This window comes from Schistocerca piceifrons, chromosome 6, assembly GCF_021461385.2.
Source record: "Schistocerca piceifrons isolate TAMUIC-IGC-003096 chromosome 6, iqSchPice1.1, whole genome shotgun sequence".
NCBI classification, from domain to species: Eukaryota; Metazoa; Arthropoda; class Insecta; order Orthoptera; family Acrididae; genus Schistocerca; species Schistocerca piceifrons.
The window spans coordinates 424,357,321-424,376,714 of NC_060143.1; the positions used below are offsets into that span (position 1 = coordinate 424,357,321).

Consider the following 19,394-nt stretch of genomic DNA (forward strand, 5'->3'; position numbering starts at 1 on the left):
TATTATTGGGGATTATGTTAAATTATCTGTCTTTAAATATTGTTTCAGTTACATTAAAAAACAGATTGTGGAAAGCTACCTCATCAAATAGGTTCAGAGAAATAAAGTTCTTTTCTATTAAAAACCAATGATCAAAATTATTGGGTTTTCAGTTATAAATAAAAGCTTCACAAGTATTAAAAATTTATGATCTACTATTTTATAAAAAGGTTGTTGTTGTTGTGGTCTTCAGTCCTGAGACTGGTTTGATGCAGCTCTCCATGCTTTTCTATCCTGTGTAAGCTTCTTCATCTCCCAGTACCTACTGCAACCTACATCCTTCTGAATCTGCTTGGTGTATTCATCTCTTGGTCTCCCTCTACGATTTTTACCCTCCACGCTGCCCTCCAATACTAAATTGGTGATCCTTTGATGCCTCAGAGCATGTCCTACCAACCGATCCCTTCTTCTAGTCAAGTTGTGCCACAAACTTCTCTTCTCCCCAATCCTATTTAACACCTTCTCATTAGTTATGTGTTCTACCCATCTAATCTTCAGCATTCTTCTGTAGCACCACATTCCGAAAGCTTCTATTCTGTTCTTGTCTAAACTATTTATCGTCCATGTTTCACTTCCATACATGGCTACACGCCATACAAATACCTTCAGAAACGACATCCTGACCCTTAAATCTATACTTGATGTTAACAAATTTCTCTTCTTCAGAAACACTTTCCTTCCCATTACCAGTCTACATTTTATATCCTCTCTACTTCAACCATCATCAGTTATTTTGCTCCCCAAATAGCAAAACTCCTTTACTACTTTAAGTGTCTCATTTCCTAATCTAATACCCTCAGCAGCACCCGACCTAATTTGACTACATTCCATTATCCTCGTTTTGCTTTTGTTGATGTTCATCTTATATCCTCCTTTCAAGATACTATCCATTCCATTCAACTGCTCTTCCAAATCCTTTGCTGTCTCTGACAGAATTACAATGTCATTGGCGAACCTCAAAGATTTTATTTCTTCTCCATGGATTTTAATACCTACTCCGAATTTTTCTTTTGTTTCCTTCACTGCTTGCTCAATATACAGATTGAATAACATCGGGGAGAGGCTACAACCCTGTCTCACTCCCTTCCCAACCACTGCTTCCCTTTCATGCCCCTCAACTCTTATAACTGCCATTTGGTTTCTATACAAATTGTAAATAGCCTTTCGCTCCCTATATTTTACCCCTGCCACCTTCAGAATTTGTAAGAGAGTATTCCAGTCAACATTGTCGAAAGCTTTCTCTAAGTCTACAAATGCTAGAGACATAGGTTTGCCTTTCCTTAATCTAGCTTCTAAGAGAAGTTGTAGAGTCAGTATTGCCTCACGTGTTCCAATATTTCTACGGAATCCAAACTGATCTTCCCCAAGGTTGGCTTCTACTAGTTTTTCCATTCGTCTGTAAAGAATTCGAGTTAGTATTTTGCGGCCGTGACTTATTAAACTGATAGTTTGGTAATTTTCACATCTGTCAACACCTGCTTTCTTTGGAATTGGAGTTATTATATTCTTCTTGAAGTCTGAGGGTATTTTGCCTGTCTCATACATCTTGCTCACCAGATGGTAGAGTTTTGTCAGGACTGACTCTCCCAAGGCCGTCAGTAGTTCTAATGGAATGTTGTCTACTCCCGGGGCCTTGTTTTGACTCAGGTCTTTCAGTGCTCAGTCAAACTCTTTATGCAGTATCGTATGTCCCATTTCACCTTCATCTACATCCTCTTCCATTTCCATAATATTGTCCTCAGGAACAGCGCCCTTGTATAGACCCTCTATATACTCCTTCCACCTTTCTGCTTTCCCTTCTTTGCTTAGAACTGGGTTTCCATCTGAGCTCTTGATATTCGGCAGTTTCTATCTTACCCCTAGTGAGATAGGCCTCTACATCCTTACATTTGTCCTCTAGCCATGCCTGCTTAGCCATTTTGCACTTCCTGTCGATCTCATTTTTGAGACGTTTGTATTCCTTTTTGCCTTCTTCATTTACTGCATTTTTATATTTTCTCCTTTCATCAATTAATTTCAATATTTCTTCTGTTACCCAAGGATTTCTACTAGCCCTCGTCTATTTACCTATTTGATCCTCTGCTGCCTTCACTATTTCATCCCTCAAAGCTACCCATTCTTCTTCTACTGTATTTCTTTCATCCATTCCTGTCAGTTGTTCCCTTATGCTCTCCCTGAAACTCTGTACAACATCTGGTTCTGTCAGTTTATCCAGGTCCCATCTCCTTAAATTCCCACCTTTTTGCAGTTTCTTCAGTTTTAATCTACAGTTCATAACCAATAGATTGTGGTCAGAGTCCCCATCTGCCCCTGGAAATGTCTTACAGTTTAAAACCTGGTTCCTAAATCTCTGTCTTACCACTATATAATCTATCTGAAAACTGTCAGTATCTCCAGGCTTCTCCCATGTATACAACCTAATTATATGATTCTTGAACCAAGTGTTAGCTACGATTAAGTTGTGCTCTGTGCAAAATTCTACCAGGCGGCTTCCTCTTTCATTTCTTAGCCCCAATCCATATTCACCTACTATGTTTCCTTCTCTCCCTTTTCCTACTACCGAATTCCAGCCACCCATGACTATTAAATTTTCGTCTCCCTTCACTATCTGAATAATTTCTTTTATTTCATCATACATTTCTTCAATTTCTTCATCAATTGCAGAGCTAGTCGGCATGTAAACTTGTACTACTGTAGTAGGTGTGGGCTTCATGTCTATTTTGCCCACAGTAATGTGTTCACTATGCTGTCTGTAGGCTGCATCACCCCTATTTGACTTTGTATTTATAACCCTGTATTCGCACGACCAATAGTCTTGTTCCTCCTGCCACCAAACTTCACTAATTCCCACTATATCTAACTCTAACCTATCCATTTCCCTTTTTAAATTTTCTAAACCTACCTGCCCGATTAAGAGATCCGAAATTCCACGCTCCGATCCGTAGAACGCCAGTTTTCTTCCTCCTGATAACGATGTCCTCTTGAGTAGTCCCCACCCAGAGATCTGAATGGGGGACTATTTTACCTCCGGAATATTTTACCCAAGAGGATGCCATCATCATTAACCATACAGTAAAGCTGCAAAAAATAAGAGACAAAATATATTCACCATACAGCAGAGATGCTGAGTAGCAGATAGGCACAACAAAATACTGTCACAAACTCTTAAATTTCATCTAGATTTTCCATTGTTAGACAAAATATATTAATGTTTTTGTTGGCTTAATGATCTTTTGATCAAACGGACAGCACCACCGTAATGTGTTTCAATTACCATTCAAGGAAAAGGTGCACTGTAGCTGTAAAATGTGGTATTGAGGAAATTATTGTATCTTCAAGTAATTTTCATTTACAGAGGGCCCAAACGGCCATGGATCAGCAATAATAACATCACTAAGGTCATTTGATCGAGAGGAAAAGAAAGAATATTTCATACCAATACTAGTGACAGATTCTGGTTACCCACCACTGACAGGAACAACTACTGTAAGAATTGTTATTGGTGATATCAATGACAATAAAATGAAACCTGGGAGAAAAAATATACAAGTTTACAAATACCAGGTAATATGCACTACCTTTCTGTAAAATAGTTCTCTCTTCCTCATTAATAATCATGTTAATGATTATTTGGCAGAAAAAAATATTTGTTTAAGTGATTACATCACTTGCCCATGTTGCACATATGGATTTTTTTCTGAAATTTATTTGATTACCATCACAGTAAATGATTTATTATTTTTGCTTTTGTATTGAGGAAAGTAATGTTATAGTGAAAGAGTGGAGTTTTTTTTATAAAGTAATTCTGTGTAGCACTAGGAGAAACAACAGTTGTTGGTACTTGATAGAAATATGAGGCAGTAAGTTTTGCTTCAAACAAAATAAAATTGTATGCAGCATTTGGTTATTTATTGTGTTAAACTACACCAAGGAGAACAGCTGTGGCTGTCCCAGCCAGTACACACACACACACACACACACACACACACACACACACACACACTCTCTCTCTCTCTCTCTCTCTCTCTCTCTCTCTCTCTCTCTCTCTTAAATAAACATCATACTATGTAACAAAATACAGGGTGGGCAACAATTAACTTCCTATTAAAAACTATTACAACTTTATTTATACTTAACCAATTTTTGTGAAACAAAGACAATCTGTTCATTATAATGGTATAATTATTACTCATTGCTAAAACTACACATATGCAACATCATTATCAGTCTGTTTCCATAAACAGAAGGGTATTTTTGGGTCAGACTTCTACTGATAGTCCAGCAGTATGTTTTCAAGAACTTGGCAAATTTGCTTTTCCAACTTATCAAGAGATTTTAGTTTTGTCTGATAAACTTCATGTTTTTTCTACCTCCAGAAGAAGAAGTAACAAGTCAGGATTTCTTGCTTGACATTCAAGAGGGGCATTATGTCCCCAGTAGCATCCTGGAAAATTGGTATTGAGCCACTGAGCCATGCATGGATAGCCATTGCAAAGTGAGCTGGTGCCCTATCCTGCATGAAGATTAGGTCATTACAATTGCTCTAGGTGGTTCCAACACTGTGAACATAATCTTGAAGCATATCAAGGTGCTATTCAGCATTCATTTCCAAATAAAATGCAGACAGTGGCCAAACATTGTCAGTGCAGTACCCAGTATGAACTACAAAAACTCCAAAATTGTCTTTTACTGGGACAGCATTATTAAAGAACTGTTGAAAATTCACAGCGGGAATAATCTGCTGTACAGGGGCAAATTATAGCAATTTAGGACAGTGTGGGATCCAGTGGTGGTCATGTTAAAATCATAGCAGCCACAAAGAGGAACTGTTGGTCATGCTGATGCTGCAGTGGTAACATAGGTATTTGGATGACAATGACAGTGACAAGGACAGGCACAAGCCATCACAGTCACGTATATTGGCAGGCAGTTACCAACAGAGGGTGCTGGAGCAGCTGATGAAAGTGCACAGAATGACTGATATCCTTCCTACATGCATTGGAGCAATTTGTTCATTGTCCAACAGGTGGCATGGCTGTCTCTCTCACTACTGATCAGGATATATGCACATAAGTTCTGTTATTTACATCTAAATGCACAATTTCTTGTGAATGTGCTATTATGATCCTTTCCTCTGAATCACTGTCTAAATCATTTCTAACACAGGTAATGAATGTTCACATGTGTAGCTGTAAATTATATAGTCCCATGTACATCTTTACTATGCACATAACTGTGAAGTGCATTGCAGATTTCCTTTTTATGTACCATATATATTTAAGTTTGCCTGGTTACATTAATGACTGGAGTGTGGAAAGACTGATTGCTTGTTTACTTTTGTACATGCTGTTATCTGCCTAATTTTATCTGCACAATCTCTATGAAATATACACATAAGGTGCCAAAGAAATTTCTTAGTTTCTTTCTTGGACAGTTCTTGACACTTTCTAAGCAGTTTCTCCTGAGACATATAACTCCTGCTTTGAGTGCCAGCCATTTAAGTTTTTCAACATTTCTTTTATATGTTGTTTTAAGCGGTTAATTACCTACATTGATCTGTGTTCAGTTTTGCCAGAAGTTACATCTAATTGTTATTTAAGACAGGGCTAACTCATTCACTAATTGTACAGTGTAGTTCTCTTACGAATACAGTGGAAAAAAAGTAGTTACTTGGTGTGCAGACCTCAATAGTTTGGCATGAGATAATGGAAATCAGGAGGTACAACTTATTGAGTGTCTTCTAACACTCAGAGTGTCCATAATAGTGGCAAGTTGCAGTTACTATGTTGTCAGTCATGTATTGAGGGGCACATAACTGATTTGAACTAACTGGCAGATGTGGGTAACTGACTTTGGACGTATCAAATATGTTATAGTGAAAGAGATGGTTAGCATTTCTGCTTTATGACAGCACAGTCTATAAATTAATGCCTGAATAGTAGCCGAATGATGACCATATTGGATAAAAATCTCCTATTTTTCCCAGATTATGTATAAAAATTCTTATGTTTCTACACATGTATAGCTCTAGGATATTGACACTCGTCCTTCTTCACTCATTTCTGGACAGGATTGTGTTGCAACAAAATTTGGAGCATTGTGGTCCACAAAAGATGAAATACGAGGTGTGTTTTTTAAGTAAGTACCATTTTGAAATTTAAAAAAAGACGTGCTAAGATATCTCAATAATTTTATTTTTACATGAAAGCCTGTACCTCAATCTACTTTTCTACACAATATCCATCAATATTGAGGCACTTGTCATAATGTTGTACCAGTTTTTGAATACCCTCCTCATAGAAGTCTGTCACCTGACTTGTTAACAACTGCATCACCACTGTTTTGACTTCGTCATGAAGACACTGACCGCCCAGGTGTTTCTTCAAGTGCAGGAACAGATGGTAGTCACTGGGCACAAGATTGGGGCTGTACAGAGGATGATCTAGAGATTCCCATCGAAAAGATGTGATGAGATCATTGGTCTGATTTGCCACATGTGGACGGGCATTGTCTTGCAGCAAAACGATGCCCTTGCTCAGCTTGCCACGTCTTTTGTTCTGAAGTGATGGCGCAGATTGTGCAATGTCTTACAGTAAGCTGCTGCATTGACTGTCTCATTATGAGGCAGAGATCCCACAAGCAAGTACTCCTTTTCTGTCCCAAAGAACTGTGCACATGATTTTCCAGGCAGAAATTGTTTGCTTAAACTTCTCTTTTCAGGGTGAATATGAATGCCGTCATTCCATGGACTGTTGCTTTGATTCTGGTGTGACATAGGCCACCCATGTTTCATCTTGAAGAAACACCAGGGGGGTCAGCATCTTCAAGACGGTGACAAAGTCAAAACAGTGGTTAACAAGTCAGGCGGCAGATTTATATGAAGAGGGTATTCAGAAATTGGTACAATGCTATGACAAGTGCCTCAATATTGGCAGAAATTATGTAGAAAAGTAGATTAAGGTACAGGGTGTCATGTAAAAATAAAATTATTGAGATATCTTAGCATGTCTTTTTTTAATTTAAAAATGGTACTTCCTTAAAAAACACACCTCGTACTATAGACAGAAATAACTATTTTTGTACAGTGGATATCATAATTTGAAATTGGCTTTCATTATTATAGCATTTATGATATCTTAATTTTTTCCTACGTTTTGGCAATGGAAATAAGTGAAGTAAGTGTCAAGATTTTATACCCAAAAGACTTTTGACAAATTTCTTAAGCTTTTCAAATGATGTCTGTATTTATAAAAAAGTAATATAAAATTCATAAATAAATTTTACTGCTCCTTTACCATTCTGTGTAGTTTAAATAATGCATAAACCTGATCTGACATTAGTGTCAAGAAAGGTGTCTTTGCATTAAGGCATTACTCAGAATGTACATCACTATTCTTCTCATATATCATGTAACATCAGAAAAAACTCAAAACAGTAAACTTCATTTCCATTAGTAATACTATTAGGAAGGTTGCTGGACCTGCATGCATATTTTAGTGCGTGTTAATATGTTTCCACACTGATATAAAGGATCAAACTCCAGAAACAGATATTGGAAGGATATATGTTCAAGATCCAGATGACTGGGATTTACCGGACAAGAAATTCTACTGGCTGGCAGATGAACATCATAGATTTAAAGTTAATGAAGCCTCAGGAATGATTACAATGAAATACAACACACCAGAAGGGATGTAAGTTAATTTTCATTAATTAGATCGACATATTTGCCAGTCAAATGTTTCAAGTACTGTACATTTCTACATTTCAATTTATCTTTATTTTGTTAAAAGGAGGAACAAATGATTTCAGATACAATTTGGCATTCAGAGTATCTGATCACAGACATTCACAAAACAATGTTTCAGCAACTGTGACTGTTACTGTGAAACAGATTCCCGTTGATGCCATAATCAGCTGTGGTTCTGTAAGAATTTCACATCTTTCTGATGAAGACTTCATCAAGGAATGGAACAACATGGTAAATTAACTTTTTTCCTCCAATTTATGTTACATATAAAATGTTGTAGTGCCAAAATTTATACTCCTCCTGAAAATTAATTGCAGGAAAGTAAGGCAGAACGATTTAAGCAAGCCTTGTCAGAAGTTCTGAATACTGAAAAGAAAAATCTTGACATATTCAGTGTAAGGCAACATAGAAGAACAATACCTATGTTAGACATCTTCTTTTCTGTAAAAGATTCAAGATACAGTAACCCTGAAAAGATAAATGGGCTACTTCAAGTACATAAAGCAGAGGTATTTATTAACTTGCACATTTAATACTTTACTATCACTGACTCTGTATTATTCCTGGATCCAGTTGTCATATCTGTTCATTGATTTACTCATATACACTTTCTACAAATCTTACTGCAAGTAATAACCAGTTATTGTGTGGAGTGTTTAAAAGCAGAAAACATATTATAACAGTTTTAGCTGATGATATGTTGTCAGCAAGCAGTGACAGAACACATACATAAAAGAAGGTTATAATTAGGCAAGCTTTCAGAGCCAGTGACTCTTTCTTCAGGCAGAAGGGTTGAATGGGAAGGAAGAGAGCTGATTCAAATGGTTCAAATGGCTCTGAGCACTATGGGACTTAACATCTGAGGTCATCAGTCCCCTAGAACATAGAACTACTGAAACCTAACTAACCTAAGATCATCACACACATCCATGCCTGAGGCAGGATTCGAACCTGCGACTGTAGCAGTCACACAATTCCAGACTGAAGCACCTAGAACCACTCGGCCACACTGTCCAGCAAAGAGAGGTGAAGGAAAAGGGCTGTAGAGGTCTAGGAAAAGTGATAGATTTCAGGAAAGTCACCCATAACTGCAGGTCAGGGTAGTCTTACCAGAAGGGGTGAGAAGGAAAGACTCATTCCTTCTCTTTCCATCTGGTAAGACTTTCCTTCTCATCCCATATGGTAAGACTCCCCTGACCTGTGGTTCTGGGTCTTTTTCCTGAAATCTACCCATTTTCTTAGACCTTTCCAGTCCTTTTCCTTCACCCCTCTTCCTTCTCCTTCAACCCTTCTGTCTGAAGAAGGAGCCACTGGCTCTGAAAGCTTGCCTAATTGCAACCTTCTTTTATGTGTGTGTTTTGCTGTGTTCAGTAAGTAGATTTTTTATCTACCAAGTTTAATTATTTTGTCAAAAATTGATTGTTTTTGTTGTTTTTTTATGATATTTTGTGATATTCATTCAGATATGAGCAGTGTTGCTAGATCTGAGGAGGGAGAGAATGAAAGAATGGATATATTCTGATGAGGTGTGAATTAGAGTAATCAAAATCTCATTTCAGTGAATGGAAATATTTAAGGTTGCATGTGAAATAATAGCAGTTCTGTATTGTGCTCCCGATGATTTGTTTGCTATGTATTCGTTTTTGGTAATGGACAGTCTCTGACTGCTTCTGTACATTGAGTATATGTGTATGTGCTGTTATAAAGTGTGTCTACTGTATTTTCCTTTCTTCAGTGAATATACTGATTAAAGGTAAAGTTTCTTGCTTGCAACTGTGCTCTGCTACCACTATGACATCTTCAGATTTTGCACTGTCCACTGAGTAGTGTTTCCACTAGGCCAGTTACAGCACACCATCTCACTGTGAACCTGTATGGTTGTTCATGATCATTGGAGCCTAGTGCATGCAAGAATCCACTTCCAAAGTCATTCTGAATCTGAAGTTTCTGTAGTCTTCTGTGGGAACATCAATTTGTGTATTATACACTCATGACAGAATCTTCAAGCACAGTTATGTAAACATGAGAACTTTTTATTTGCTTCCACTTCAACTGTTTATAAGATCTTCTGCACATCAATTTGAGGTTCAAATGGTTCAAATGGGTCTGAGCACTATGGGACTTAACTTCTGAGGTCATTAGTCCCCTAGAACTTACAACTACTTAAACCTAACTAACCTAAGGACATCACACACATCCATACACGAGGCAGAATTCCAATCTGCGACCATAGCATTCGCGCGGTTCCAGACTGAAGTGCCTAGAACCGCTCAGCCACAACAGCCGGCAAGTTTTGAGGAATAACTATAAACTTTCATAGAGTACAACTAGGATATAACCAATTGTTTTGACTTGAGTGAATCTACACACTCTACAACAAGATTACCCTCTAGTGACAAAATAAAACACTTTATTCTGATAAAAGATAAAATGACAGGATTCACAAAACTGAATTGTTGGAAACAAAAAGAAATTACATCTGTTACCACAAAAATAATAATCTTCTTGATTTGAATTTAGGTAAGGAATAATGGTCTGTGATGTGAGTAGTCCATTGGCAGGGAACAAAAACACTTGAAGTTCTTAAATAAGTCTGATCAGATGCCAATCACTGCTGACAATTAATTGGAACAGTTCTGTGTCAGGTCAGACGCCTATCACAGATGATAATTAACTGATCACAATATTCAAGTTTTTACCAGTCCTGGAGCAAAGAGTCCAAGTGAGGCCAAGGCTGGAAGAGGTGAGGGCTCTGGCTGCAACAGCTGGTTACTTGTGATAGGCTGCTGTGCTGAACTTCTTGGCAGTGTGGTTGGAACTGCCTTCTTTGTGGCTGTATGGCCACTTATATACAACTTAGATGGGATGCTATTTTCTCCATGTACCTCTGTGCAAGTGATCAGCAGAAGCGGGTAGTACCAATGGTGATACCAGAGCCATCTGTGTTGAATCAGGTGACACCCATTTGAATGGTGTCTGCTGGAGTTCCACTGAAAAACAAACAAATGTGTTATGGTCAGCCAAGATGTGCAATCCTGCTGCGGTATATTTCTTAGATTTGTTGTCAGGGACTGGTCAGCTTGTATTTCTGGTAGACAGAACCACCCAATACAGCACCACTGCCATCCAATTATACTGCTAAGCTTAAGCTAAGAATGATATGTATCACCATTACCTGCTTTGCCTGTCTCTGTATAAGCTCAAAGACAGACAATAGTTTGTCAGCACTTATCAGTTATATACTGCACAATTACTTTTAAAGTTCATAAATTTAGACAATATTATGAAAAGGATAGTTGCTACTCACTGCATAGCAGAGATGGTGAGTCACGTTTTTGATAGGCACAAGAAAAAGACTGTCACAAAATAAGCCTCTGACCAACTTGGCCTTTGTCAAAAATGGATGACACACACACACACACACACACACACACACACACACACACAAACACACACACACACACACACACACACACACACACATGTATCACATGAAAAATTGAGGAGCTACCAGCACCAGCCACAGGGGGTCAAAAAATTTAGAGGATGGTTTTAATGTAAGCCAAAACTGGTCAATAAACAATTATTATTGTGCTCTCTACTGTTGATTTTAACCTAAGTACATTTGGAGAATGGCAGGAACTAAAGCCATTTCTTAACTGTTCAATATGAAAGATAGCAATTCCCATTAGGACTTAAAATAACTGTGCTTCAAGGGATATAAATCTCACAATGTGTTCGAACACTCAAAGCTTAAGTAAATGCCTCCTGGGCTCCTTCTGGACTGTTGACACATATTGCATGTGGGTAAGAGGTGAGAAAAGTAAATAAGACAATTCTGTTTCACACTAGGAAACAGTTTATGGAGTGAGCATATTATTAGATGATCAGCAGTTAAGTAGGATGGATCGAGACCTTTTGGAGATTTACTGGCATGTCTCATAGGTGAATGACTTGTGGTCCCAAGTCAACAAATATGAATAAACTGATAACTGTTTACACTGCCTGCTTCATCCTCTCTACTGTTGCTAAGGTTGTACCAACTGCTGAAGCTCTAGAAGTCACAAAGTTTCTAGTGAAAAACATAATTTTAAAGCATGGAGCATTATGAAGATATATGGCCTCATGGAATGTTTTAAGAAGATGTCCATAGATCTACTTTAAGTGTACATTGACACAAAAAATGGAAACAGGATTATAATATTCCCTATCATTACATTCAGATACAATACAGCATAACTAGACACTACAGGTTTCATGCCATTTTCCCTGATCCACACTCAACAGACTGAAACAACAATGGATGCTTATGACAATTAAATCAACTGAAAAAGCAAGATATGTGGCACATATATGGACTATGGACATGTGAATATTAGATTGCCAAGAACTGGCCTGTAAACTACAACCCACATGACCTTAGTGAGTATTTGTAAGATAATGTGGAATGTCAAGCTAACAGAAAAATTATTAAAGCGCTACTTTTACCACTAATGAATTCCATATGACTAGCCAGTAGTACCTACAAAGTTAAAGATGATATCCTACAATGAGAAGACAAAACGGCAGAATTATTGTCCATGTCCCCTGCATAAAGCCTGTCCTGAGATGAAGATGATGATGATGGGGCCCATAATGCAATGAACATGAAGACCAGAAGCAGTCTCAATTCCTGAACAGAAACAATACCATTTGAACATTTCACTGAACATTAGGATGTGACAAAACAACCAGAATCCTACATGCAGGTCACTAGTTTCATTTCTACCACATGCCATTACTTCTCATTTAACATGTATGATTTGTGGGTAACATATATCAGTATTAGTTCCATTTCCAAATTTATGTGAGACTACTATATACTAAAACAAATATGCAATTAGAAAAAGCATGTACAAAAAATACCTCAAAACTGTACACTTTTAGTGTGTTTGTGGCTAGTAAGAAATGGCAGCAAATTCAAAGAAATCTTGAAAAATCTGAGAAACTCTAATTCTACAAGCTATAAATTCCTATTAATTGATCCAGTGACAAAGGGCAGGGAAGGGGAGAACTGAAAACACTTACAAAACAAGAAGATTGGTGCAAAGAATCACACATCACTGTGGTGCTTGGTTAAAGGAATAGGCTATGTACAATGTGTGAAACAAATTAAATATAAAATTATGCCAGATAAAGTGTTACTTCCTGGCATGTTATTCACCAGTAATGAAGACATTATGGTTGATCTACAAAAGGGAATAGATGAGCAAACGGTACATTTTATTATACAGTATGATGGCATTAATCAGATTATCTATTTCACCAGGTGGGTCATTTTATGTTTCTTTGCTACAAAAGCATAACATAGCAGGAGAGAGCCTGCCCTTAAGATTATTTGGCTCCTCAGCTAATTCCAAATGGATTTGTTGCTTCTTTTTCACATAATTTTTCAACCCAAGTCTACATTTTAGTCAAAGTGTTCATTTAACTTACTATTGGTCTCTGCCTTCTCTCTCTTTCTCTGTGTCTACATCTCTCCCTCTCCTTCTCGCCATACTGTTTGCTGCATTTAAAGAGGGGAACAACAGCAATTCAGGCACAATGTACAGTCATTTCTGTCAATTGCTTTATTAATGAAAACATCTTTAGCAAAGTAATTAACACAAATATTTTCATCACTATGCAAAGCTATTATTAATTTGTTGTAATATTTTAATTAATATTCTGTTTTGTAATAATTCTGAGGTCATTTGACATATTTTTCAGATAGAAAGGACAACTGATCTCAACTTGGTTGTGGCTGGAATACACTACTGCTTCATTGATAAAATAAAATGCCAAGGACCATGCATTGACAGATACAGGATAAACAGCCAACCAATCTTAGTAGATGCAAACATGACCTCTTTAGTAGGAATTTCAGTAAATATTACACCAGAATGTGACTCATCTATACAAAACTTGGCTACGATTAATAGATGTCATGAGAATCATTGTTTTAATGGTGGCCAGTGTTTTCAGAAAGGAAAATTTATAAGGTAAATTTTATGAATTTGTCTATGTAGAAGGCATTTCTTGTAATATTTTTATCTTTTATTTCTCCTTTTATTCTCATTTTTCCTATATTACATTTCATTATAATCCCCCACATATGAATCACCACAACTGATTTTCAGCAAGGGAAGGTGTGATGATGGCATGAGTCACTGAATGAAGGCCTGTGACACTGTTGACATTGATCTGTTTGTCTGATAAAGATGTTAAGCTTAGTGGTCGCATTTGTGTTATTCAAAATAAGTAGGTTGCATGACATTTGGTTTCACTGTCTTCTTTCCCTTCCACTGTCAGCACAGCACTACATTTCTCTAGGGTTACCAGACACTCTGTTGTTAATGGACTTTTCAATTTTTTCACTCAAATTTTCTCCCTTAATTCACTTTTCATCCAGAATAAATAATTCTCCATTTTTATATTACAGGCTATTATGAATTATAATTTATGGAATACATCTAAACTTAAAACCCATCCCCTTGAAAAATTACTGTGTTACCCTTTCTTCACTTATGTTAAATTTAATGAGTGCTGGCAACACTTGAGCTTATAAACCAAAGTGACAACCAATAATAGTAATTTACACTGCTTTCTCTAGTGTCCCTAGTCTGATTCAAGCATGGTTCAGTGTGTGTACTTAAACTGTTAGTTCTCAGTAGAAAATTAGTATCAAATTAAAAATGTTTGGTGGTGAAGAAGTTCCATCAAAGATTCCTCCAGGAAAGAGTGATATTTTTATTAAAAGGTACCAGAAGTTCAGCGAAATAAATTAGAATAAATCTGAATCTGATTGAGTAGCCCTTCAGAATGATAAATATATACTTTTCAACAATGGAAAATCCAGGATGGAATGTAACAATATTATGAAAAGAATAGTTGATACTCACCATCTAGTGGAGATGCTGAGTTGCAGATAGGCACAACAAAAGACTGTCAGAAAGTAAGTTTTCAGACAACAAGGCCTTCTTTGGGGTGTGTGTGTATGTGTGTGTGTGTGTGTGTGTGTGTGTGTGTGTGTGAGAGAGAGAGAGAGAGAGAGAGAGAGAGAGAGAGAGAGATGATGAAAGATAATGCCATGTAAGTCTCACAGATGGAGGTACAAACTATGTACTTAATACATCAGAAATGCAGCACCTGCTGCCCAAATTACCCACTACACAAAACCTGAGGTGATCTCATTTTTTACACAATGGTATCCCACAAGTTGCCAGGTGCTGAGCCCTGTATGCCAATGATGACTGCAAGTCAAAGTTTGTCCTACATGGAGCTTCAACACATGGATGCAATCATGGTGACGCTGTTCACAGAAGCAGACAAGCAGACAAGCCCATCTCCTGACTCTAGTTGCATAATGTGGTTATACCGTGCAACATGGACAAGCAAATAATATATGTCTCCATCAACATCTGCATACATACTCTGCAAAACACCATATGGTACACTGCTAGCATTTTCCTTCCTTTTCCATTCACAAATGAAGTGAGGGTGTCCATACGCCTTCATATAAGCCCTAATTTCTGTTAACTTATAAGATATGTTTGTGGTACTTACACAAAATGTTTGTTGGTGGTAGGGGGATCATTCTGCAGTCAAATAAAAATTGCTGGTTTTCTAAATTTTCTTAGTAGCATTTCTTGAAAAGAACATTGCCTTCCCTCCAGAGATTCCCATTTGAGTTCCCAAAGCATCTCTGCAATATTTACATGTTGATTGAGCCTATGGGTAACAGATCTAATGGCCCACCTCTGAATTGCTATGAAGTCTTCCTTTAATCTGACCTGGTGTGAATCCCACACTAGTGTTCTATATGTGGTGTTCCTTACAGATGAACTACACATTGCTATAACTCTCTCAGTACACCTAAGTCAACCATTTTCCTTCCTCACTACAATCCTTAGATGCTCATTCCATTTCATATCACTTAGCAGCGTTATGTCTAGATATTTAATTGACCTGACTGTGTCAGATAGCACACACATTACGAGTTTGTTTTTGCTACTCACATGCATTAACTTACATTTTTGTACATTTGGAACTATGTGTCATTCACCAGATAACTAGAAATTTTGTCTAACTCATCTAGTATCCTTCTACAGTCACTCAACAATGACACCTTCCTGTACACCACAACATCAGCAACTTGCTACAGTTTGCTGTTCTTCCTGTCCATTAGATCATTTATGTATATAAAGGGTAATAGCATTCCTATCGTACTTCCCAGGGGCACTCCTGGCGACACCATTGTCTCTGATGAACACTAACCATTGAGGACAATTAACTGGGTCCTATGACTTAAGAGGTCTTAAAGCCATTCACATATAAGGGAACATATTTCATATTCGCGTACCTTCGTCAACAGTCTGCAGTGGGCCACCCTAAATGTCAGGTGACAAGGGCTTCCCGTCAGGTAGACTGTTTGCCGGGTGCAAGTCTTTCTATTTGATGCCACTTTGGTGACTTGCACATTGATGGGGATGAAATGATAATGATTAGGACAACACAACACCCAGTCCCTGAACAGATAAAATCTCAGACCCAGCCGGGAATCGAACCCGGGTCCTTAGGATTGACATTCTGTCGCGCTGTCCACTCAGCTACCTGGGGCAGACAGTTTCACACCAGTGATACTTTCTAAAATCGCGCTCGTTTGCAGTTTTGTGCTTTTCCTGGCCTCTTAGGCACTAGTCAAATTATTGAGATACTGGATAGCATTGAGTATGGCCCTCCTGAATCCATTTATTCTCTATTCATATGTCACTCTTGGAATCAGAAGCAACATTTGCAATAGTATCAAGGAACAGTAGGTCATAATCCTGCCACTGTTGAATTCAACATGTAGTAATAGATATTTCTCCTCCAATGGATGTAACATCTTGTCACAAACAGTAAACAATCAAATGCTGTTTCTGAATGAGAAATGAATTGCTTTCCTTTTACACAGAATGTAGATGGAATTACTCCTACCTACTCTGTGTAGTTGTTCTGAAATACAAATCATTTGCTTATCTAAGCAGTCATGCCAATTTGACTTTTGTCTCATGTTGATTTCATGGCATGTCATTTTTGATGGTCAGAAGTGCAGATATCTGGTAGTGTTTTTGTAAAGTTATATAAATTTGAAGAATCGGATAAAAACAACTGTTCAGTTGAGTATGAGAAGAACCTGTGTATTTCTCAAAGTTGCTGCGTCTCTCCTTATAGCTTGTGTCAATTTATTGACCTACCTATAAATATATAAATTGATGTTGGGTTGTAGAAGTGCTCCATAGCAATGTAACATTGCAGAGGGTGCTTCACACAAATGCTGCCTGTTGGAGGGTGATTCTTATGAGTTATACATGGTAGAGGGCGCTTCGTAATGAAGTTTCATGACAGAGGATACTTTGTGTCAATGTTGCATGGCAGAGGGTTCTACGTAAAAAAGTTGCATGGAAAAGGGGGCTTTGTACCATTTTTTGAGGTGAAGGGTATGCCACACCAATCATGCATGGAAGAGGGTGCTTTGTAAGGGTGCTACATCCCAATGTGTCGTGGCAGAGAGTGTATTCTACCAACATTGCATAGCAGAGGCTGCTTTGTAGTGATAAACAGGAAAAGGTCACACAGAAAATGTAGCTGAAGCTGGACTGGCAGTGGGAGTAGCTTGTGCAATATTCTGTTGCAGTCTGGCAGGCCACACCGTACTGTCACTGCTGTTGGGCGGCTGGTAAGTGGCTGAAGCTCATGCCAAAATGGTGCAGTAGTCAGGCAGAATGGTTGGTGTGGTAGCTTGCAGCTCATATCATTGCCACAAGATGTCACTCTAAACACCAGTCACATCAGTTAAATTTGGAATGGATAACACTCATGCCTCCTGAAGGCTTTCCTAGCAAATTCTGCTTGCATCATTTAAGTTGTTTGAAAGTGATGCTATTCAATTACCTGAAGTTGTTCCCTGAATTTTTATCATAACTCTTCACAGTGGCCAGTCAGCAAAATAACTGCTACATCAGACAAGTGGTCCCACTATAGATGCTTACTGCTACCCATGCAAAGCAAGGGCACATTGCTGCATGATAGACCACACTGTGGCACAACACGCAGCTGAACATAACATATTTGGTTTCAGTGGCTGCTTCACAAACCTGGACCATCTGGATCCTCCTCTCCACCACCAGGTTTTATGAACTGCACAGATGTGTGTTGTCATTACAACACATTCTCTGGTAACAAAATTATCATGGCCTCACCCTCACTGTGTGCTGTCCTTTGCCATTGCACCTGCCTGTCTTTTCTGCTTTCCATTCCCAACCCACCCCTCACCCCTACCTCCCTGCCTCACAACCTCTCGATGCTGTGCCTGGCAGTTTTGCAGTGCCTCCATATAGTTCCTACAGGCCACACCAGATGGCACTCTTCTCTACCCCCACCAATATCCTTCTATTGCTCCCTCTTTCCTGCCATGCTCAAGATTGCTACTTTTATTCAATGTGACAGTTGCATTCCAGCTGGAGGTGGCGGTCATGTGTGCTTGAGGTGTGCTTGCATGTGTGAATGTGTGTGTGTGTGTGTGTGTGTGTGTGTGTGTGTGTGTGTGTGTGTCTGTGTGTTTTCTTTTCTGAAGAAGGCTCTGATTAAAAGACAAATGTATAACAGTCTTTTCTTTGTGCTTGTTTGCAACTCTTTATGGTGAGTAGCAATCTATCCTTTTCCTAATATTGTTGATATTCAACTCTGGAGTTTCTGTTGTTTGATTTTAATAACTTTGGATATATTAATTTCTTTTATTTCTTCTTATAATGTTCTGTACAGCAATAAAGGAATTTATTTTACACTAATGTGGTGTAATATGTAAAATAAGAGAATTTAGAGGAAAGTTTTTTGATTTAACTGATTTTTTTCAAATACTGTAAATTGTGTTTCCCGTCAATGTGAATCATAAGCAGTGATTTATCATTACCAACAGCTAGAAAGATAGTCATTTCTCTTATTAAAATGTACGCTATAATAACAAACTCAAATGATATTGCTTACTTTCCACATGGTGACAAAAAATTAAAGCTATAAGTTGTACATATAATAACTATACCATAACATTTTATCTTACTACTTCCATTCTTTATCCAGGTGTTCTTGCCCAGATGGATATGAGGGGCCACGTTGCCAACAGATGGAAATAAGTTTCCAAGGAGGTGGCTGGGCTTGGTTTCAGGCAATTCATCCACAAGCTGAAAATCACATTAGTCTTGAATTCCTTACAAATAAAGAACATGGTTTACTATTTTACAATGGCCCATTGTCTTCTGTCATAATAGATGAAGTTATTATGTCAGGTATATTACACTTTTGATCACACCAAGTCAGAAGACATATTCTCATTATTTATTGACCTCTCTACAGGTTTTCTAATTACAGACTATATTGCACTGGAGCTACAAGATGGTAAACCAAGACTACTTTTACATTTTGGATACAGTACTACTGAGTTATTTATAAAAGTAAAGAAAAAGTTGAATGATGGAATGTGGCACCAAATGGATTTATTCTGGAATTCAGAGGTATAGTTATCTAATTATATTTATAATTAGAGCTT

The 19,394-nt window shown here is 37.8% G+C and overlaps 1 protein-coding gene across 1 annotated transcript in view; it reads left to right on the plus strand.

Moving 5' to 3' along the window:
* The window catches only part of LOC124803360 (neural-cadherin-like), a 230,214-nt gene that overhangs the window by 137,864 nt on the left and 72,956 nt on the right, over positions 1-19,394 (plus strand). The window contains 4 exon segments of the mRNA XM_047264545.1: positions 3,395-3,603; positions 7,570-7,733; positions 7,852-8,018; positions 8,090-8,298. Coding sequence (XP_047120501.1) covers positions 3,395-3,603; positions 7,570-7,733; positions 7,852-8,018; positions 8,090-8,298 — 749 coding nt within the window.